Source organism: Vigna umbellata, chromosome 6 (assembly GCF_029865625.1).
Source record: "Vigna umbellata cultivar VRB3 chromosome 6, Vumbellata_1.0, whole genome shotgun sequence".
Classification (NCBI taxonomy): domain Eukaryota; kingdom Viridiplantae; phylum Streptophyta; class Magnoliopsida; order Fabales; family Fabaceae; genus Vigna; species Vigna umbellata.
Genome location: NC_142170.1, coordinates 14,735,760 through 14,758,342, shown reverse-complemented (window position 1 = coordinate 14,758,342; position 22,583 = coordinate 14,735,760). Strand labels below are relative to the sequence as shown.

Sequence of the window (22,583 nt, the reverse complement as noted above, 5' to 3'; positions counted from 1 at the left end):
ATTTATGCATCTTAAAAATAACGTAATATACTAAATTCACAAAAAAAAAAACCTTTTATATTAACTTTGGATTTTTATAAAATTTTATAATATATGTACTTAAAGATAACAAAACTACCCAACAATTTTCTTAAAGCCACAACAATAGTTTTATAAAATTATAAACATTAGTGAAACATCCTATTTTAACTTATTGTTTGACTAAGATGATTACTTTGTCTCATTCTCATCTTATCTTTAAATATAAAATTGATTTGCTTTATTTCTAAAAAGTAAAAAAAGTAATTAAAGATCATAAATATTTAATTCTTCAAATAATTTTCTTAATAAGAAGTGTTTCTATTATATCTAATAATTTCACATAAATAATTGAAGTATAAAATATTTTAATTTTTTTTTTCATATTTTGAAACGCTTTTTAAGAACACAATAATAATAGAATTTTACATTTCAAAAAAACTAATATTTTGGATATATAATAATTAACCATTATCTCAATAATTTAAGATCCAAACATTATCGCATAAAATCACATAAACTAATTCAATTTATGGTTTTTAATAAAAAAATACATGTTCAGTGATCCATTATGGTCCTATTATTAATCTTCACTTTCATCAAATATATATAAATCTAATTAATTTAAATGTAGGTGAAAACAGTAGGACCAAGTTATCGATATTCAATTTATTATTTATCGTAAACAAAAAATATGATAGAGTTTTCTTATTTTACAAATGATCAAATATCTAATAACATAATCTGTAAAAAAAAAAAGAGCCTTATCATCGTAAATATTATACGTCGTTGGATTAACTTCCTTTTGCATCATCGACGACGAAGGAAGCGTTTATTCAAATCGAACGGTAGAGAGAGCGAGCGTGGGACCAGACGACATCATGCCTGTGTTTCTGTTATTTGATCAGAGGCGTGTTAAGGCATTGCTGACGTTATATTAATATTTCAATTATCGATAATATATTATTATTTCTGGGTTCATTATACGTTTGTTCTGTTTTTGTTTGTTTAGTAAAAATCGAAAATCTGCAGCAAAAGAGACGGCATCCACAGTGAGCTTGGAATCGTTTGTTTGCGTGAGCTGAATCAGGTGAACACTTTCTTCTCCGCACTCACATTCCTCTCTGTTTCCCTTTTTTCTTTCCGCAACTTCAGCTTTTCTTTTGATTTATTTTGGTTCCGCTGTCGAATGTTTTTTCCTTTTTCTGTTGGGCGGATCACACTGTTTGTTGTCATAATGGCACACGCAAATTCAACAATTTCTCACTGAAACGGATGCGCTGGGATTGGGTTTTGTGTTTTAATCGGAATTATGATTTACTAGGTTTCTGTTTCCGGAAAAAAAACTATTTTCTTCTGAATTCACTGTTACCTAACTTTAGTATCTATTTATCACCGTGGATTTTGGTCCTAATGTCATACTTGCCCCACTTTAAACCCTTATTTTATGCTCACTTCAAACCCTTACTGCACTTTTTTTTTTGGAATTGGCATTACATCATGCTGTTATTGGAACTAGGTCTTTGTGTAAATAACGCTCAAGATAATCTACTGTCATAAAATGTACTACTGTGTTCTCACTTTAAACATATAGATTGCATTGGATGAAACAGTTTACAGGATTAGGAAGTGGTGAGATTTTAATATATTACTTGATCAGGAAAAAGGTTAATACCCCTTTCAAGGCCCGGCAACATTTCTACACATTTTGTTTGGAGTATTTCGGTGGATTTGAGTGGCATCAGGAATCAAATCAGGAGAAGGTGCGTGCTTATGTTGCTACCAATCTATGCCTTATCGTGTTTTACTTTGATGATTTAGTGAATTTTAATGAACTATGTAATTATCTATGACCGCAGATTTAGTTCCTAATGTTATGTTTGTCCCACTTTACTTACTGTTGTTATTGGAACTAAATCATTGTGTTAATAACATTCAAGATATCCACTGTTATAAAATGCATTATAGTGTTCTCACTCTCAACATATAGATTACCTTAGATAAAACAGTTTATAGAATCAGTGAGTGGTGAGATTTTAGTATATAAAGTTATGTATGTGTGGTTACTTGATCAGGAATAAAGTTAATCCCCCTTTCAAGGCCGGTGAGATCTTAAAACTTAAGGTTTGGAATTGGAGTATCGCGGGGGATTTGTCCGTCATCAGGTATCAAATCAGGAGATAGTGCAGGCTGAAAACTTTGTTGCCACCAATCTATGCCTTGTCGTGTTTTACTTTGGTGATTTAAATGGATGTTACTTCTCTGGGTTCAAGTACCAATACCCAAACTGACCAACACCCTTTGCTGATGGAGCAACTGGAAAATCATAATGGTCGTCAGCACGTAATTGACATTACTATGAATGGTGAAGCTCTAACTATGTCTTCCCATATTGATCAACACTCTGAAATGCATTTACCGCAGAGTGGAGATCAACCAGCTGCGGACACACAAGATTCCACTCATCAAGCATCTTCATCTTCGGCATCCAGATTAAACTCTAGAAATTCAGCTTCGCTAAGAAGAGGTGAAGGATATGGTCATCGTGGTCGGAGTCCATTGAATTCTGGATTGTGGATTTCTGTTGAGCTTTTTGTCACTGTGAGTCAGATCATAGCATCTATAGTCGTTTTGTCGCTGTCCAGGAATGAAAATCCCCAAGCTCCATTATTTGCATGGATTGTGGGTTATGCATCTGGTTGTGTTGCCACACTTCCCATTCTATATTGGCGTTTTCGGAACCGTAATCAAAGCAATGAACAAGATTCCTCTCAACCATCTCAAGGATCTTCTGGAAGCAATCCTCCAGATCGTACCTATACTGCTATCTATGTTTCTCATGTCTCAGACGAGGAGAATGGTAATGCTACACAATCAGCCACAAGAAACCCTATAATTCCTGGAGCCTTTACTTCTAGGTATGATTTTATTTGCCCCTCTCTTATCAATTTGTTTTTTCGGGGGGGGATGGTGGTGTGGGAATAATAACTCTGGTTTTTGAATACGCTATTAGTTTATTGTTTTACAGGCAAATAACCTTATTCCTTTTACGTACTTTTCAGCCCAATTCATCATGGGTGGAGTTGGGATTGTGGTTTTCAATTGATTGAAAATGTCCAATATATTTGACTTTATTTATTTGGTGTGGGGGGGGGGGAGGATGGAGTTCGAAACAAAGTAGCCAAGGATTCAGATGATTAGGAGTAGAAGAAGGACGAGTGCGTATTAGTTTTTCTGCTCCCCATATTGGAGACACTGGCAAGGTTTCATAACTCACCATGGGCTAATATGTCCTGAATTATATATTATCCTCCTCATCTGGTTGTTCAAGTTTTCAATTAAAAGATTCATATATTATATTTGGAACCAATGGTGAAAATGTTACTTAAAGTTTGGATATTTGCGATAAATTAATGTACAAGATGTGACGGCAGATTCTTTAGTAGTTACGACATCTTTTTTTGTTGATGACAATGAGTATAATTGTAGTGGCTGAATTGACATCTTGTTTCCTCTGAGGTTATTGATGTCAAATTCCAGCTTATACAGTACCTTGCCTAATATTATCCACATTTAATAAATTCCTTGTTAAATTACAGAGGAAATGAAATATTTTTCGAGATTCAACTAGAACTTGGTGACTGGGGAAGATAGGAAGCCTTGAAATATGTTGAAGTTGTAACACTATTTACTCGTCATTTTATTTAATGATAAATTCAACTGAGTACAAAACCTTGAATCTCAGTCTAATTTCATCATGTTTAATGAACTCCTACCACACTAATGAGAACAGAATTTTTCTTTGCTAAATTGCAGGCTTAATGGATTTGTAGACCATTTCAAGATGGCCTTGGATTGCTTCTTTGCAGTTTGGTTTGTAGTTGGAAATGTTTGGATCTTTGGAGGTCACACTTCTCCTTCTGATGCTCCACAGTTATATAGGTACCTTAAACACACTGTTTTTGCGCAGCCGGTATTTTACAATCTTGAATCTTCAAATAATCTTGGCCATTTCATGCAGATTATGTATTGTTTTTCTTACCTTTAGCTGTATCGGATATGCAATGCCATTTATACTCTGTGCAACTATTTGTTGCTGCCTACCTTGTATAATTTCTGTTTTGGGCATTCGGGAGGAATTTTCTCATAATAGAGGAGCAACAGTGGAATCAATTAATGCTCTACCAATCTTCAAGTTCAAATTGAAGAACAATGAAAACGTTGATGATCAGGATGTCAATGCAGCTTTGGATGAGGGTGGAATTTTGGCTGCAGGAACAGAAAAAGAGCGAGTTATTTCAGGAGAAGACGCTGTAAGTTTAATGGGGGTCACTATATATATATATATATATATATATATATATATGTTGTTTTAAAGTTATGAATTAACAATATTTACCTCAAAGTCTATGCTTACCTTCAGCCAAAAGAAGATCGAATAGCAAGTTTTAGATTTAAGTAGAACCTGAGTGGAAGTAATTCTTAAGGATGGACCAATGACTTTGTTGCCAATCTTTATGATTTGTGATCCTTCACATGTGGTGGAAAATAATTTAACTGAGTAAATTTCTGAATTTGTTGCAGGTTTGTTGCATTTGCTTAGCAAAATACGCAGATGATGATGAGCTTAGAGAGTTACCTTGCTCTCACGTTTTTCATGTAGTGTGTGTTGACAAATGGTTAAAGATAAATGCATCATGCCCTCTTTGTAAAACAGAAGTTGGTACAACTAATGGAGAGTCACCTTCAGCCTGGGACTCCAGTACTCATTAGGTCAGAACGGATACCAACACAGCCAAAGTTTATCTCAGATGAATATCCCCTTCAAGTTGCAGCTTTTCAAGCAAGTGTACATCATTAAACCTTTGGATTCTACTCTGAAGATGAGATCCAAGATAATGCAAATCAAGTAATACTTGAGCATGTGTGATTTTACGCTCTAGTAAAAGGTAAAGGATGTGTTTTTACCAGCCCTAGTTACCCTTTTTCTTTTCTCCCCCAACATCTTTGCACCGGTTATACATACTCACCAAGTATTATTTGTAGAAAAATAGGATGTTCGAATCTTTCTTCGTTTATCTGTTGTCCATCTGTACATATCACAAAATTTACTGAATATGTTGATTTTTTTATTTGAAACTGTAAAATGAGCTGAATGTTTTTCTTATTGTTTTGACATCGTGATGATTTCAATCTTAACCAGCTGTTTCCCTTCGCTTTGTTTATTATTTATGAACTGTTTGAATTGTAAGCATTAATCAAATTTATACTTTATTCCATGTCCAAATACTGCCTGCTTCAATTAATTTGACTATAGTAAAAGCAAAAAAATTATCAATTGTTTACTTTAAAACATTTCCGTCATAAACTTCTGCGATTCACATGTTCATATATACGTGCTCTTTTGATCTTAGAACTGGCTAATATATTTAACAAATATATCTATACATGATCGTCAACTCAACAAAATGCAGCAATAACTGTATACGAGGAATTTAGGTAAATGAATTTCAGGTGGCAGAAAGTATCTGATGTAGGAAACAAGCGCGAAAATTTAAAATCCAAGCGAACAGAATTGAGACTGAATATAGTTTGCAAATATTATTAGAATTGTAATGAATGTATAATATAATATCACAACTAATTTACTCAAACTACAAAATTATAGTTTTTATGCCATTGGTCTCTCCCTTTTCCTCTTTTTTTTTTAAATCATAATTTTTACAAGTCTTCTATTCTCAACCTTCTGCAATATTCAACATCAGGATTTTCACATGGAATCTAGAGCAAAATTTTGAAATGGTTAAATAACTAATAACTAATACATGATAAATGAGCCAACAGACAGCACAAGTACAACATTCTCTCGGGTAGATGGTGGCCGAATGCAGGACCAAAAACTTAAAATTTCTGCAGCTCTCCCTGCGAAGTAAACAGTAAACCTTGGACGACGATGCACACCTTTGGAGCCTTCCCTCTTAACATCAAGAGAAAAAGGGGGTGAGCAAATAAGAAATTCAACCCAAAAACATAATAGCGGTAGAGTTATACACATGCAAATGGAACACATCAGTTTAGAGAGGGAGAACTCGTGCAAAGAAAATACGTCCGTGAGTTGTTCAGAATTTGATATAACTTAGCATGACTCTTGCTGGGAACTGCAGCCTAGTTTAGGTGGTGTTTCAAATGCAGCTTGAATCCAAAGTAGGTAACCGGCAAACCATTTTTTAGCTAGTTTTCAACTTCCTCAGATGGTGAGATCTTTAAATGCCTCTAGTTTCCCATTTGATGGGGTGGATTCCACATGGTTAGAACTCCCATTTTCAGTGCTCTTGCCTACCTGATTAAAGGCAGAGCTACGACTGCCCTCAAAGTACGTGGAGTACGGGAAAAACTTGGCACAACGCTCTTTCCATCCTGCAAGCAAATTTACCATTTCCAAATTTAAAGAATATAAAACATATTGTATCTCCCCTTTAGGGGGTTTCCTCTGTCTATTCCAAATGGACTTAGACGCCGTCATGGCAGAATTAAATGTTATGTCAACAAAAACATAAATGTCAGTTAAAAAATAACACTTTTTTATTTCATTATTATTTTTCCTTCTTAAAATAATATAATTCTCCTCATCACAGAGCAAACAGTGAATTGTTAACTAAGAAACCAAATAAGCATTAGTCTTGGAGATCAGAAGCGCATACATACTTAATATCTCCCAAAAGGTTCATGGCATACACTCTGTTTAAGTCCATTTATATAAAATATAATCAAGCAATAGAAAATAACAATGATACTTACTTAATGCAGCATCCTCATCAACAAGAACTGTTCCAAGAAGCTTATGAACTGCAATACAATCTTTAAGTTTCCATTCCCCGAACGGTCCAAGCACACCATTTCTATAATAACAAATATTGCCCTTAATTTAGAAACCAAAACCGAGCCTAGAAAGGTAAAAACAGAGATTTAATTCTAAGAACACTTCCATAAACACAAACACTTACATGGTGAACGGCAACCCCCAAAAATTATAGGATGAGATATGTTTGTTTTTAAAATTTTGTTTCTATTTAATTCCCCCATCATATTTCAAAATATTTTTGATAGAGAGCTAGGTAAGGCAATGAATTCCAGTAAACTTTTTCAGCCTGTCAGTCAAAATGTGATTAGCACGCCGAGACATGTCAAGCAATGCTGAAGTACGAAATATAAAATTTTTATCCAAAAACAGGTGTGCATCACATGCATGAACGGTGCACCAGTTTGAAGACATGACACGACTTGATAGCATGAAACTTGAGGTTTGTAAGAAGATTACCTTGGCACAAGGTTATTTGTTGACCCTTCAATCAACTTGACAGCCTCAGGCCTTCTGTTGGGATCCAAAACATACAACATTTCCCCAAAAGCAGCTCTATGCATCAAAGAATCTGTAAACAAGATGGAGAACGAATAAGAGATCTTTAAGTCAAATTTGAACCATACGAATCTTCATCTTAATGCTGAGTATCACCTTCATGTTTTTCAAGGAAAGAATTATTTGTCTCAAACAGAGATTTCCCATGCAGCTGACTACATAAAAATAACAACCAGACAAAGGTAAGAATTAAATCATAAATTAACAAAAATGAATATAAGCGACCACAAAAGACAATAAAAGGAGAAAAAAGTAAATAATTGCAGCAGAGAACCTAATCGTTTGGCGCTCAGCTTCCAAGACACTCCAAACAAGTTTCTCACTGTCAGTCACAGGAACATTCATGGATCCCACTTTATTGAAGAATTTAATCTGCAAACCGTGGACTTAAAAAATGAATGATAGCTAAAAGAATCATTTTCCTTAATGGAGGAAAAAAGAAATCAAAATAGAGAGAACTGATATCCTCAAAAGCGAGAAAACTACGGGAGGAGCAAACTTAGTGGGACTTATACCAAATTCAAAGGAGCAGATTTTCGAAGGTTATCCAATTTGCATGTACAAAATGCTAAATATAAACAAATTAAAAAGATGACATGCACAAGTAAAATCAAATACTGTAATGCAATGTTCTGATGTTAATAAACGTTAAAATCCTAACTCTATAATCCAATGACATGTAATTGACTTGTTTGTTTTGTTCTTCATATAAATAAAGCATACCAGACAACGATGAGAATCAGGGTGTTCAGTATCCAACCTCAGTAACTGCTTAACAGCCTACAAGTCAATAGATTGAGAACAAAAGATATTTAATTGGCATCATATTCAAACAAGGGAAAGTGCAAAAGCTAGCAAGTTTTATAATGTCAAGAAATGAAAAATAACACATACATATTAATCAGCATAAAATCACAACAAAGAGGCCCCTAAACAAGTGTCTAGGAAGACACCGAACTGTTAACCCAAATAAACTACAAACCTGACATAATAGCTTTGAATAAGATGCTGTAACCCACCCCAGCCTGGGCTCAAAAATAAAAAAAATCTTGGCTCTCAATTTACATATTTTTACCTGGAAGGCAAGTAAAATTTTCTGTTTTCTCATATATAACTCAAAAGAGAGAATGTGTGTCTCCAATGAGTCAGGTGAATTCTTCTGAAGCAGCTTCAAGTATTTTGTGGCTTCCAACAACGGATCTTCAACCTAAGCAGGAGAAAAAAAATGCAGGAACAGTAAAATATCAGCATCAACAACTACAATAACTGAATATGCATAATTTTTCAGAACAATTTCCATCAAATTTATCAATGAAATTTCACAGAAATATATAACTGCTGATTAGTTTTTCATAAACCAAATGATGAACTACATCAATTTTGTTAATCCATGTAGATAATGAAACTGTGAAAGCTGTCTTTGGATTCAACATGGCATTTTAACCAATAAACCTTTTTCATTAAATATGATTGGAAAAACAAATCCTCAGAAAAAAAACATAAAGAACATTTGTAGCCAAAATTACATATTGAATGTCTTGCACATGCATGCACTACACCAGTGAAACCACCATAAAATTCTCTCACACAGATGCTTACACATCCTGCCAAACTACTAGAATTTGATTGAAATGATGTTTTAAGGATCCATCTTTGGAACAACTAGGATTTGTTAAGAGATAATAAAGACTTCATCAAATATATTCTAGGAATGCAGGAACATGATGTGGAACCAGAGAAGGTATGACTAATTTGTCAATAGCTCAGTTCTTGCTACCATTTTTCAAATTTAAAAAAGATCTGCACAAGGTAGAGTAAGCATGGGCATTATCTGCGGTTACAATCCAAAGAGCCCTAACATGAGGTGTCTTGTTAAAGATATGATTGTCCATCATGATGACGGGCCTTCATGGCTTCACATAACATCTTAGACTTTTGAATAGTTGGTTCTTGATTATACTCAAGCTAAATGAAATTAAATTATTGAAATTTAACCTGCATCAATATTTCACCACGTGGATCAGGATCAACAGGTTTTGCATGCCGTTTCCCAGACTTTGATACCCCACCAGCACTTGATTCTTCATTTTTTATTTCTGCCTCCTAAAAGAAAAAGAATTAACATGAATACCTTTTCATTAAGAATTTCACCACAGAATAAGAAGCAGTGATTACTTGCTTAGCTCTAGCTTCTGCCTTTCTTTGTTTTTGCCTCATTTTCTTTTTCTGTGAAGGAAGCAACTTAGACATGTCATTATCTTCCTCGGCTGTTGACTTTGGAGGAAAATCATGCAATTTGATATAGCATCTGCAACCCCGAACATTACAAGCATGAGAACATAAATACAAGATCAAAAGGAAATTCCATTTGCATGCATAAATTTAGGCTGTGGATGTCCCAAAGTGATGCTGTTTTAAGTCACAAAACTATAAGAAATGTTTGACCTCTCAAGGACGCAAGGCAGGGAAACAATATACCCAATTATATAGAGAACTGAATAACACTGACTAGGATAGCAACACACAGTAAAGCAATTAAGAACTGCATATATGCACCTGATAGCTCCAACGGCTGCTTTATGAAAGTATGCATGCGAATGCAATTGGTCTTGAAATTTAAGCATTTCCACGTATGGACGCAATGTCATTTTCCGTAAGCAGTATGAATGAAAATCAAATTGATCTTCGGTAATATCAGCATAATGCTTCTCCACAGCTAGAAATTTCTTTAGAGCCAGTCCAAGATCACCTTGGCGGAAATAGCTTTCAGCAGAGGCAAGCTCGTACCTTTAAAATATAGATGTTAGAGTGTGTTACAAAATGAAACCATACTATAGCTGGCACGTACACAAATAGTACACATTATTAGATACAGACCACATGCACTGCATATCATGTAGGTTGTTGTGCTGATCACCATCTTTTGTGAACAACACAGCAGTTTTTTCTGCCAAAGCCACCTGGACATCAAGGTAATGGTCCAAAGAAAGTCAGAACAGGCATAAGAGAAAACTAGACATATTATAACACGTGAGTGTGAATAAAATCAAATATAAAGATAGAAAACCTGATCAGCCTGCAGCATGCGCTTAACGCATTCACTATTTACATATCGATCAGCAAGATCCATACATCTAGCTTCATCTGCAAATGCAGCAGCAGCAACCAAATCACCAGCATGCTTCAGTATCCGACTCTGATATACGAAAACACCCATCAACCATTCAATTTAACAAGTTTTTCTGCTTGCTATAGACTGTTAATGCAAATTACCACACTGATCCCAACTAAATCCCCTCATTTTGTTATGAAGAGAATGTTAATAGGGTAGAAGAGGGAATTCACAGTAGCCAGATAGAAATACCGATAACCTTGGACAGAAGGCAGCAAATTTAGAGGAAAGGAGAGATAGTGGGTGTTCCAAGATAACCAACTTGCGTCTAAAAAATACATTTGCAATATATAACTGTTTGGTTACAGAGTGATGGAGGAATTTCGACAAATCTTCTTCCCCTTGGTTTCCTTCTGTTTTCTGCTCTGAGGGTTCCTCCCCTTTATCCTTTTCTGTCTCCGTATTACTGCTATGCAGTAGCTTCTCTTATTGTAAGAGTTCTCTTTTCCAATAATATAAATACAAAGCTTACTCATTGCTGGTTGAGCGTTTTTGTTCTTTTATACATTACATATTTTCACCAACATTTGATCTAAAAACATTATTTGTGATTTAACCATTTAACTTGCCTCAATTTGCTCTACAATGAAAAGTTTACCGAGATAATAAAGCAGTTTTGAGAAAAAAATTCTTCACCAAACTCTGCTCTCTAAATTTGAATATTTGCATGTTTACACATTATCATTTTCTTATAGAAAAAAAAAATTGAATATCTTATCTTTTTTTGCCTAATTAATATTTATTGAAGAAATAAATAATAACTGACATTTCATCTTTTTTAATATAGTGTTAGTATACTATAGTTGACCTGTTATTTTGTACAGATGTGGGTTTCTCACTATTGTATTATTGTACGGATGTTAGTTTCTGTTACTTTCAACAGCAAACTAGTCTCTATAAATAGTCTATGTACATCACATTTTAAACTGTTCTGAGATCAATAAAAATAATTCAGTTCATTGTTCGATCTCTCTTCTCTCTCTGTTCATGTTCTCTAAGATATTGCAAGCATGGATGTATAATACAACTAGTTATATTTTGTTTAGAGTATAAAATTTATACATAAAACAATTTTTTTATGATATACAATGCTGTTAATTGGTTCTCCAGAAACATCTGTTATATACATCAGCATGCAGAACAAATTTATATAATAGGGGATTAAAAACAATTTGGTGCATGAATATAAGCAAACCTTGACCGAATACAGATCAATGACAGTTGGCGTGTGACAAATAGCCTCATCAATTTTAGAAAGAGCAATTTCATATTGGCCCAGTCTGTCATAATGCTGCACAGTAAAAACTCACTAAGTAAAAAAAAAATAATGGAGCAACCTAGAAACAAATGTTTCAGAACATACCATGCAGAAAAATAAGCACAAACCTGAGCCAAGAAGAACAATGTCCACATCAGAGTTGAAGGTGGCTCTTTTTCCATCCTGATACAGGATGAAGATTGATTGTTACACTACACAAAAGTTCCAAAGTATAAAAACTTCAATGTAAACTATAAGACACTTTCCCATAATTGGATAGTATCGTTCTTATAACTTCTTTCAGCTCTTTGTGCAATTTTTCTTTTATCTAATTTGACATATCCTTCCCCCTCCGCCCCCAAGATTTACATTCTCTGTGTTGTAATTAAATAAAAGTTTAATTTATGTTTTTAGGCCCTGAATTGAGGTAAATCTGACCTTGACCCTCAAATTTGAGGAACTAAAAGCAATTTTAGGAAATCATTTTAGTCCCTTAGTATTAAGGGATTAAAACTATAGTTTTTCGAATTTGAGGTACTAAAATGAAGTTCTTAAAATGTTGGGGACAAAAATCACATTCCTCCTAAATTTTAAAAGTAAGAACATAATTAAGCTCTTTACAACACATTACAAGATGGACCCAAAATGGTCATTAGAGAAAATGAGAGTAGATTTGTCCCAAGAAAAATTAAGATATGAACATTCTTAATAACATGTATAGCGACTTTCAATTTTATTAGCTCAACATGCCTGATTTGTGTTGGCATTATTTGGGAAAAAGAATACTCCACAACTTGGAAATTTTCTGAATTGCTTAGTAAATAATATCAATCCATCAAACAAACTATTAATATCAGAATCATAAATTATTTAAGTAACTAATTACTCCAACTGTTACTAACAAATTTTCTCTTTTCTCTCTGCAAACTCCTAAGATGATATACATTAACATAGGCAGCCTTACACTTTTACCTTGTCAACATCGTTATCACAACTCTACAACATATATGTTAACAATCATATCACAATTCTTACCGTCCAGGGTATTGACCAGTGGACTTAAGTGAACTCTCTAACTCAAGAATGATCTGTTCCAAAACGTCTGCCTGGACAAAAGTGATAAAACAGAACTCAATCAGAATTTCCTACCATTATGTTTTACAACAACAAACTATATTATTTAAGAAGATGAATGGTAGTAATAAAACTGACCTTCCTAGGTTGATTGTATAACGAAGAAAGATCGGAGAAAAGAGATGGAACTCCCTATAAGCAACACAATGTAATCCCAATTTAATTTTGAAAGTAGTAAAGTAGGCAGAATATATCACACCAAAATAGATCCCTGTATACCTTAGTTAGGAGAGGCCTAATATAACTATGTGCTGCTTCTCTAAACTTGTCACCTTGTAAAAAATCCAGTGGTATTCTCTGAAAAATAAATAAACAGACAGCAGTGTTGGGTGAGCTTCATTCTAAAAAATAGTGGTCAAATTGTATTACTCACGTTGACAAAAGAAAAATACTAACATTATGCCACCACAAATTCATTATGTATTACAGATCAGTGGAAGATGCACTCAGTGAGTTTGGAGGTCAGCTGTGAGAAGGGTAATCCAATTACACATGTCAAGCCCAAAGATAATAGAATCAGGTCCAAGTATCTAGAAGACTATACCACCAATTAGTTGGGAAAGGGTGCATGATAATGTAGCCCTTTTTCAGATTAGCCTTTGTAAATTTGATGAATAACTGACAAGCGCATTCACATGCACATAGTGATGGTAAAAAGATCCGTAGGTAAAATCTTATCAGATATTAACTGAATATCTTTAATTGATACTTAGTGGGTATGGATATTTTAATTATCTGCATGTTGAAGGGACGATTATTGAGTAGCATAGTATCCACCTTGCAGATACTTCCTACCCGCTAGTAATTGTTAATGAATTTTATTTGGATACTTTAAAAAAGAAATCAAGTGATCAAAATAAAACTATTAGTGAGAGAAATATTAACCATTGGAGAATTATTTATTAATTTTATATGAGCATTTTTTTTTAACTTTGACCAATGAAATTGAAGTTGTTTTAAAAAGATTGTTTTTAAAATTTATACTTTATGGTACAACTTAATTAAATTTGGTTTTTAGAAAAAATCATTTTATTTTCACTAACATTTTATTATGAAATTTATTTGAATTATACTTTAAAATTAACTTTTTATGTAAGTTTATATTTTAAAAAATTACTTTCAGATATTCATGGATATTTTCTAAGTATTTTTTGTGGGGTAACTCGCTGGAATTTTGTGAAATTCAGTACATGAAAATGTACTGTGATAACCAAACGGATATTCACATTAGTATTAATATTGTATTTTCATGAGAGAATCACAAAAAAAATAATTGTCATTTTGTTCTAAAGAAGTTGGTATCCAAGGAAATTTGCACAAGATTTTACGCTCTAGTGATTTGCAAATATTTTGACTAAATTCTTGAGAGGACCCTTGAATTTAATTTATCCTTCATCTTGAGTGAGACTGTTAAAAGAGGTTAATTTACTCTTCATCTATAAAAAAGTTGTTTTTCAATGATATCCATCTCTCACCTAGGTGTAGCTTTTCTTTGTATTTCTAATGTAAGAACTCATACACACATACATGGATTGAGGGATAAATCAATCTCTTAAGTATTTTTCTCATATTTTCATTCTCAAGTACAACAGTTAGTAAACTAATATACCACCAGGGAGGTTCTCCTTTTACACTACATAATTAGTAAAGCAGGTTTTGACGCTAAAAGACAGGTATTAAAGTTGTGATACCTAACTACATGAATTGGCTGCCTTACCTTAACAGCAGAAGACCACTTATATTGCTGCTCAAGTGTTTTGTACAAGGCATCTAACTGATCAATTTCATCAGGAGAAAAATGGCCATTTTCTGAATATAATCCAACACATTTTTGGAGGCCTTCATAATATCTAAGCATCAATATGAAGCACAAATAATTGTTTAGCTTCTATAGGTCAGTGAGATCGTATACAGGATAAAAAGCAAAAGGAATACAAAGAAAGGGGAGTTATTACACAACCATCGTGCACCACAAAATGAATTAAAGAGTTTATGTCCCAAAGCATTTTGGAGGCATTTACAGAATCTAAAAACCATGTGAAACAAAAAGGGTCTAGTTATTTCTTGTCTTAGAAACTGTTTTCTATTTTTAAAAATAAAAACATGTTTGGTAAGAGTAGTTTTCGAAAACTTTTCAAAATTAACATCTCGTTAGATTTAAAAAAAAAAAAAACAGAAATATGAGTTGTTTTAGTTTTCTACTTTCAATCTTCTATTACTCATGTTCTACCTTACACTTCAATAATCAACTCTGGATGATAATAATTGTGAGCAAAATATTACTACATACATATGGAGGATGGCATGGCAGCCAATGAAAGAAGATAGCTCACAACAGACACACACACACTCAATAGAAAAACAATATAAATAAAAAAATAATAATAAAACAAACAAAATATGTTAATAACCATAGACTAAATTCTTTGCTCAAAACAAAACTACTAACAACCTCATTTTCATTAATGTCAAACTACTAGCAATCTCATTTTCATCAAGTTCAAGAGTTCAAAATAACAGATTTAAATAAACAAGAAAGTGGAATAAAAAAAAGAATTGAATAGGCAAAAAAGGAAGTTAATCAAAAGAATTTACAAATAGAGTTAACAGCAGAATTAGAAACACAAATAAGATTAAAAAAAAGGAATAAAGACTTCAATTAGAAAAAAAATTGAACAGCAATAAAATAAATAATTTAATAAAATAAATGATAAATTTCATCATAGAGGAAGAATGGAGAAGAAAAAGGAATTGATAGATGCTTAACGGAATAAAGAAACCACAATATTAATTTGTTTGAAGAAAAAACGTTTTTAAGAAAATAAATTGAAAAACAAAAATTACCACAGAAAATAAGATACAAACTAGACCTTATCCATCCATAAAGAGATGAATGAAGAAAGGATTTAATCATCTAAATATCCTTCTCTGTTGTGGCTAAAGCAACAGGGAAACATGGAGGAAAAAACCTAAAATGAACACCCAAACAGATATTGCAATTCAGGCATTCAAACTTAAAATGCACGTGGCCAGAAAGATCACCTATAATGGTCAGGGTTCATGCTAAGTAATGCGCGGTACAATTTCTCCCCTTCTTCTAAGTGACCAAGCTTGACTAGAAGTGAGACCTCCTGCTCTTTATAGGCAAGCTTATCAACCTATAGACATATATGAAACTGGTAAGACATGTTTCTCATTCACACCAATTTGAATCATCAAATTACCTAAATCAATAAATAAAAAACATACAATTTTTAACTCTTTCTTTTGCAACTCCTCAAGAGCTTTCTGGAAAAGTCCACATTCTTCCAACAAGGAGATCTGGATGAATATATTTGATACAGAAAATCACCATGTCAAGGAAATAATAATAGTGGCATATGAACAGTATGAAAGACTCCATATTCATAAGCATACACAAATATTGATAACAGAAATATTCACATTCACAAAATACAATTTACCTAGATCAAGAAATCCAAAAAATGTATATTAGATTCTGAGAAAGTCCTATATGTAGTCTATAACAACAATACTGCGTAAAAGTAAAAGTAACATCAAACGAAAACTCATACAGTAGAAGCCTATTCAAAATCCTATCATGTTATGACACTAGATAATTAAGTGAAAGTTACACCAAACAAAAAATATGCAAGGCAGCATTAAGCATTAAGCAATAAACATCAAACATAATAAAATAGCTGCAGCAACAGCCAGAGGAAAGACCTTATACAAAAGCATTTCTCCATGTTCACACCGTTCATTTTCTGGAGGATAATCATCTTCCAAAGTCCCTTCATACGCTTCAAGAATTTCAATAGCCTTTGATGCACTGTTTCATATGAAAAAGGTCAGTACAAGAAAATACCAAAATTAAATTGTCATTTGAAAAGTAACCATCAATACTTCAGCCTTGGTGTTAGCATTATCCAAAGCTTCACAGGAGAATTGTGATTTTGGTTTAATACAAACAACATTTGTGCAAAATCTTCATCCACAACATTACCAAGTCTAATCACATCCTAGACCCACAAGAACACAACACCCACCCAACCTTCCACCTGTCCCCCAAAAATGGGAAAAAATAAATTACCTTGTTTTATGAAGCCTTTCATTTTAATTACATTTCTCAGTATTTTTATAATTATTTTTATGACATTCAGGAATTTTTTCTGTGTTTTAATTATAATTTTTTAAAGCATTTTATAATTATTTTTGGGACATTAAGAAATATTATGTGCATCAAGAACATGGAGATTGCCAAATTCGTGACCTTTACAAATAATTGCATAGGATCCTTAGAATGTGGTATCTATGTAGTAGCCAGTAGTCTCAGCCATATTCATGTAACCATCTACAAACTAGCTGGGTAAGCTCTCAGGTGTTGTGCAGCAAGCCGTCAGTTAGTTATCACCGTTATATAGCTTGAACCTTAAGCTTACCATGTATAATAAGAGACTGTATACTCATTCCTCTAATCAGAATTCAAATTCACTGTCCACAAACTCTAGTTATTTTTTCTTTCAACTATCACATTTATATAGATCCTGGAATAAAAAGTGATCAGGACAGAAAGAGCCAAAGCAATTAAACGCATGAATAAGTTTACTAACAGTTTAAAAATTAAAAGAAAAACTAGGTATACTCACCAATGAGGATAAAATGATATATGGAGCGGAATTGATGAGCACAAAATCATAGACACGAGAAATGAACCCATCCTACATGTAAACTTGAGACGAGATGGTCTGTAAATCGGGGAAATTGGGTAAAGTCCTCCGGGGACAGCAGGAAGTTTTTATACGACAAATCAACATTTGATAATTGATTTTGCTATTTAAATTATGTTTCATGTCTCCTAGCACGTGACAATAGTAGCGCAAAACTCCTAACTTCTGAATGTAACTATTGACTTCCTTGTCACCATTCTGCATTAAGCCTCTTATGTACCTCTTCCGCTATTATGACCACAATTTATAAAGGGCACTAGTCCATTAATAGTGAGCTAATGAGTTTGGAATCCCTCTATGTGAGGGACACTAACAAAGGTATCCAATAGAGAAGAAATCTTCGACACAGTGAGAATTGGTGATTTGATGCTTCCATTCTGAAAGAAGAATTCAGAAAGGGAGCAAAAAGCAACCATTTTCTCTTGTTGAGCCCACTAAATCTCCATATCAAGATAACAAGGTAACAGCACAATAAGTTCTACTCAAGTCCTTTTGAGATCCATAAATAAGCTCTAAGACCTTTCTCTTTTTTATGGGTCATCAAAGGCTCATTACACTCCACAGAAATGAGAAATGTACCCTTCATACCAAAATATAAGAAATTAAAATACTCCCATCAATATCTTAACATACTAACAACAACTAATTAAACCAATCACCTCACTATAAATGGAATTTTAAATTAGCAAAACTATTTTGCATCATCCCTCAACCAAGCTTGTTTCATAGAAATCTATATGAGAGGGCCTACTTGTAAGATCGCCATCGCTCTCAATACATCTAAGATAAGATGGTAAATGCAAACTGGCTTGTCCAATCCGAATGGATAGATCCATTATGTTGGTGCCCTGTGATCTTCACCATCAGAGTCCATCACTACTACTGTTTCTTTGTGCTCTGCCATTAGGAAGGAAATACACCAAACATACCAGGAATGGCAATGTAATCAATGAAGGAAATCAGAGGACAAGAACCAATCCGGCCACACACTCTCACACTGTGATGCCAACATGTAAGAGAGGACAGAAAACGGGAGACAAGCATGCAGCATCAGCACACAGCTCCTCTGACTGTATGGGATAGGCCAATTTGAAGGTTTAGATCCTCGTATTGTGAGCATTGTATTCTATGCTAACCCACTGAATTTAGAGAAAGTTTTGACCAGCTCTTGATGCCATGTGTATAGATGTTGTTAACAAAGGTAGATAACAAGGATGCTGGAATAACTTATTTATTCATAGGTAATTTATGTAACACGTGTGTATTTAAAAATAGTAACTGATTCTTCTTGTTTTTATATATTTACTACGACATGATTTGCACAATCACAGCAATATATTTCTCATTGTAAAACACTTGCAAAGAATCACATAGCAACCAATTTTATCTTAAAAGTGTCAATATATTAAAAATATAAAGAGTTGACAAACTAAGGGCTTGTTTAGCTTGGTAAAACATATCCTATTTTCATTTCGTGTTTTTCAAGATATTTAAAACAATGACACCTGTTTTTTCTTTACTTATACCTTTTAAATATTCATACAAGAAATCGCAAAAACAACATTTAAGAAAATAACCTTTAGGTCGTATACAATTTAGTAAAAAGCCAGCTCAAGCAGCTACCATTAGGATAAAGCATTTAATTTTTATACACACAAATCATACCTAGAGTTCAAATGATGTGCAACAGCAAAGCCAATCCAGTTCATGCGATGATTTGACTTGAGTGTCAGAAGTTGTTGTCGTGTCTCAACAAAGCCAGTTAAATCTCGCATTTGAGCCTACCAGTGAGAAGTAAAAGCACGTTCACACTTAGTCAAAACACTTAATGCATTATAGAAGAGTTCACTGACTGCGAGTGCATGACATGAAAAGTGATACACAGTAAAATATCATTGAAAGGTATTTGTGTCTGTTTGAATTATAAAGAATTGTTTAACATCCATTTTCCAATTAGCTTTAGTTCATTGTGCAGCTTAGGTTCATCAGGAAATTGAGATAGTTTAATTACCCTTCTTCTGAATTGTATTCAGTATTAATATTAATTAAAATAATCTGTTTATATAAACCATTTAACTAGTGTGAAATGTCCAGTCAAGAAATTCACTGAAAATCAGTTTTCTCTTATATCTACCTGTGAGCTTCATCAAGAGTCATAAATGAACTTAGATTGGAACTTAGAGTATCATAAAAGTGCCATTGCTGGCAATCATGGTACGTTATGGGCAAAGTTCATGATAAACTTTACTTCACATCGATAATACCAATATGAAGCTTCGCATCTATGATGAGAAAATGCTACCTGTAAAAGTGACAAGTCCCGCAATATTTCAATATTGTCAGGATCTATTTTCAATGCATTGCGATAGCACTTTATTGCCTCCCTGTATTCTCTGTGCGACCGATAAAGGAGACCATAAACGTGCCAGCAAACATGACTTTTAAGGTCATTCTGCACCAGAAAAAAACAGTAACCTTGAATCACATTACAAACTTTGAGGGGAAGATAGATAAATGGTACAAAATCAAAGGCAACCAACCTTCAATCCTTGGCGAACCAATTCGTATGCCTCGGACTTACGATCCATGCAATTCAATGTCAACCCCTTCATTGATAAAGTTTCTATCAACCAGAAGGAGGGAACAGACACATAAATAATAATAAAAAAAAGAGAGAGAGCATTAAGAGATGGAGAGAGAACAACTTGGGTTAGGAAATAACATGTTACTCATTTAAAGGAATAAGAAGAAAGTAAATATCCCCTGACCAGAAAGGAAAGGCACCGAAAAACAGGTACAAAAAAATTCTACCTCCATGGTCTGGGAATTTTTTCAAAATGGCATCGGCTGCTTTAAGGCCCTTTTTGTATTGTTTGGTTTCATAGGATTTCTGCAAGAATACAAACAAGGAAAATTAAGTCAAGCCCACAGAAACAGGTAAACCCCCATCCCCAACTCTCTCACAGTATCAACAGCACTTCCCTTGCTTGTAGAATTCCCAATAATCAAGATGATAAAAATCGAATTACGCAAAGTAGTAAGCACACATTTGTTTTTCACACTAAGAAAACCAAACACTGCTAACAGAAGTAATTCCACGGTATAGTCTGAGAGTTAGGTCCTACAACAGATATTTATCTACAGAAAGTTCCTTCCAATGCTAGGAACAAAAACAACTGCCAACGTTTCCAAGTCAACGAATTCACTCTTCCCCTTCTACTTAAATAATCTTATCACCATTTATTATTGATGATTACGCCAGGGTATCAGTGCATGCATTGATAAAGACAGCCCCATGCACAAACCGGGTGAGAGCAAATCACGATTCCTTCCAGCTTCCCATAGCCGCAAGGGGAAAAGGAAATAAAAATACAGAGAATACAATAAACTCAAAACAGCAGAGTTGGGGAAGTTCCAATCCCGCTCTAAATAAATCTCAGAAGAGCTGAAAAACAACACAGCGGTGAACCTGGCACATCAAAGTATCGCAGAACTACAACCAAACCTGAATGCTCTGATTATCATCATTTAAATTTGAATAAAGCCTTTGGCGTACTGTCAGCAAACAAAGAGGCGTAAAAGAGTGCTAAGGATAACAAGAGAATCTAGGGTTTTCCAGAAGGAGAAGTAGCAACCGTGGAAGCAGAAGCAAATGAGTGAGTTGGATCGAAGAAGGATACGAAAGCATAAAATTAAAACGAGAACGGAAGCTTACAACAATAAGCTTGAAGAGGTTAGCCTCTCTGGGAGGAAGAGAAACACCCATTGTCGGAGGTTAACGGCAGCGGAAGGAGATAAAGGAGGTGGTGAATGGTGTCTGTGTGCGTGCGTGCGTGCGAGCAATGCAGTGCAACGCAACCCTACTATCAAAAAGAAGAGAGGAAACACTGCTGCTACGTTCTACTGTTTCTCCTTTTCCTTTTTCTATTTTTGATTAATCCTAATTTGCACTGCACAAAGCAACAAGGAACTCGTGCCTGCGTGTCTCTTCTCTGCCGCCTGCACCCGCATTCGGTTAACTTCCATACTCAAATTACTACTAGTACTTCACAATTACCATAATTGTCGGTTCGGGTCGGTCTACAATGGCCCATTCATCATATTTTTTGTTAATTTGGATCCATACTGCATACAAAACGGGTAAAATACAAAGTTTTATGTTTTATTTTGATTGATTAAAAACAGAAATCATATCGTTGTTTATAAATATTATGTGTATGTCTATAGTTATAGTTATATACACGTATATTTTTTTCCACTTTTACTCTTTTACTTGGTATTTTTAAAATTAGAAACTATTTTTCAAATTTACTAAATTACTTGTAATAAAAAAGTATTTACACAATATTACTTATAATATATTTTATTTCAATAACTAAAAATTATTTTATTTATAGTTATATCTATAATTATATATTTATAACTATATATTTGTAGTTATATACACCTCTTTGTTGTCTTATTACTTTAAATTATCTTATAATTTTACTTTTTAAATTTTATAATTATTTGTAAAATTAAATAATTGCCTGCTATAAAAAAAACTATCTACAGCTATTAATACAAAGATTTTCCATTTTTTTGTGTGTATTTTTTTCTAATTTAATTTTTAGTTAGTCATTTTTTCATACTAAAACTATTATCTAACCATTTTTATATGTTTATTTAAATTTAACTATTTTTTTAACTAAAATGATTGTTTTATTGTTTTACTTTTAATTGTTTATTCAAATTTAACTAGTTAATATGTAATAAGTAGCTGACATTCTATTTTAAAATCCTGAATTTGTAAATTATTTCGATTATGGAATTTTAGTTGCACACTTATATTATGTATATGTTAATGTCTAAGTC

General features: G+C 33.5%; 2 protein-coding genes across 3 annotated transcripts; one reads left to right on the top strand and one right to left on the bottom strand.

The window, feature by feature from the left end:
• Window positions 1-963: 963 nt before the first annotated feature.
• LOC124828580 (RING/U-box superfamily protein) lies at window positions 964-5,233 on the top strand. The gene is made up of 6 exons (XM_047301915.2): window positions 964-1,108; window positions 1,679-1,781; window positions 2,094-2,936; window positions 3,835-3,960; window positions 4,040-4,331; window positions 4,603-5,233. Exons 3-6 carry the CDS (start codon window positions 2,266-2,268, stop codon window positions 4,789-4,791), a joined length of 1,278 nt encoding a protein of 425 aa, XP_047157871.1. The 5' UTR covers window positions 964-1,108; window positions 1,679-1,781; window positions 2,094-2,265; the 3' UTR covers window positions 4,792-5,233.
• Window positions 5,234-5,593: 360 nt separating this feature from the next.
• Window positions 5,594-21,725, bottom strand: EMB2753 (tetratricopeptide repeat (TPR)-containing protein). 2 transcript variants are annotated; one of them, XM_047301914.2, is made up of 26 exons: window positions 21,445-21,725; window positions 20,541-20,619; window positions 20,270-20,352; window positions 20,032-20,181; window positions 19,395-19,510; window positions 16,726-16,831; window positions 16,249-16,320; window positions 16,042-16,157; window positions 14,717-14,849; window positions 13,219-13,296; window positions 13,078-13,131; window positions 12,901-12,971; window positions 11,994-12,048; window positions 11,803-11,898; window positions 10,503-10,631; window positions 10,313-10,395; window positions 9,992-10,222; window positions 9,611-9,743; window positions 9,431-9,538; window positions 8,511-8,642; window positions 8,159-8,215; window positions 7,710-7,807; window positions 7,532-7,590; window positions 7,337-7,448; window positions 6,817-6,917; window positions 5,594-6,435 (listed from the first exon to the last, which is right to left on the bottom strand). In XM_047301914.2, the coding sequence occupies exons 1-26, from the start codon at window positions 21,493-21,495 to the stop codon at window positions 6,266-6,268; spliced, it is 2,673 nt and encodes an 890-aa protein (XP_047157870.1). In that variant the 5' UTR covers window positions 21,496-21,725; the 3' UTR covers window positions 5,594-6,265. The 2 variants fall into 2 exon arrangements, with proteins under 2 accessions (XP_047157870.1, XP_087948924.1); XM_088092798.1 differs by lacking the exon at window positions 21,445-21,725 and having other exon boundaries at window positions 20,270-20,335; window positions 20,541-20,603.
• Between the last annotated feature and the right edge of the window lie 858 nt (window positions 21,726-22,583).

Excerpts from the sequence above, each read along its gene's own strand:
- LOC124828580 (XM_047301915.2), top strand. The coding sequence starts at position 2,266 with ATGGATGTTACTTCTCTGGGTTCAAGTACCAATACCCAAACTGACCAA. Across the intron at positions 2,937-3,834 it reads CCTGGAGCCTTTACTTCTAG|GCTTAATGGATTTGTAGACC; the intron begins GTATGATTTTAT and ends GCTAAATTGCAG. Across the intron at positions 3,961-4,039 it reads GATGCTCCACAGTTATATAG|ATTATGTATTGTTTTTCTTA; the intron begins GTACCTTAAACA and ends CATTTCATGCAG.
- EMB2753 (XM_047301914.2), bottom strand. The coding sequence starts at position 21,495 with ATGGGTGTTTCTCTTCCTCCCAGAGAGGCTAACCTCTTCAAGCTTATT. Across the intron at positions 20,182-20,269 it reads TGGTTCGCCAAGGATTGAAG|AATGACCTTAAAAGTCATGT; the intron begins GTTGGTTGCCTT and ends TTTCTGGTGCAG. Across the intron at positions 8,216-8,510 it reads AAATTTTACTTGCCTTCCAG|GCTGTTAAGCAGTTACTGAG; the intron begins GTAAAAATATGT and ends ATTGACTTGTAG.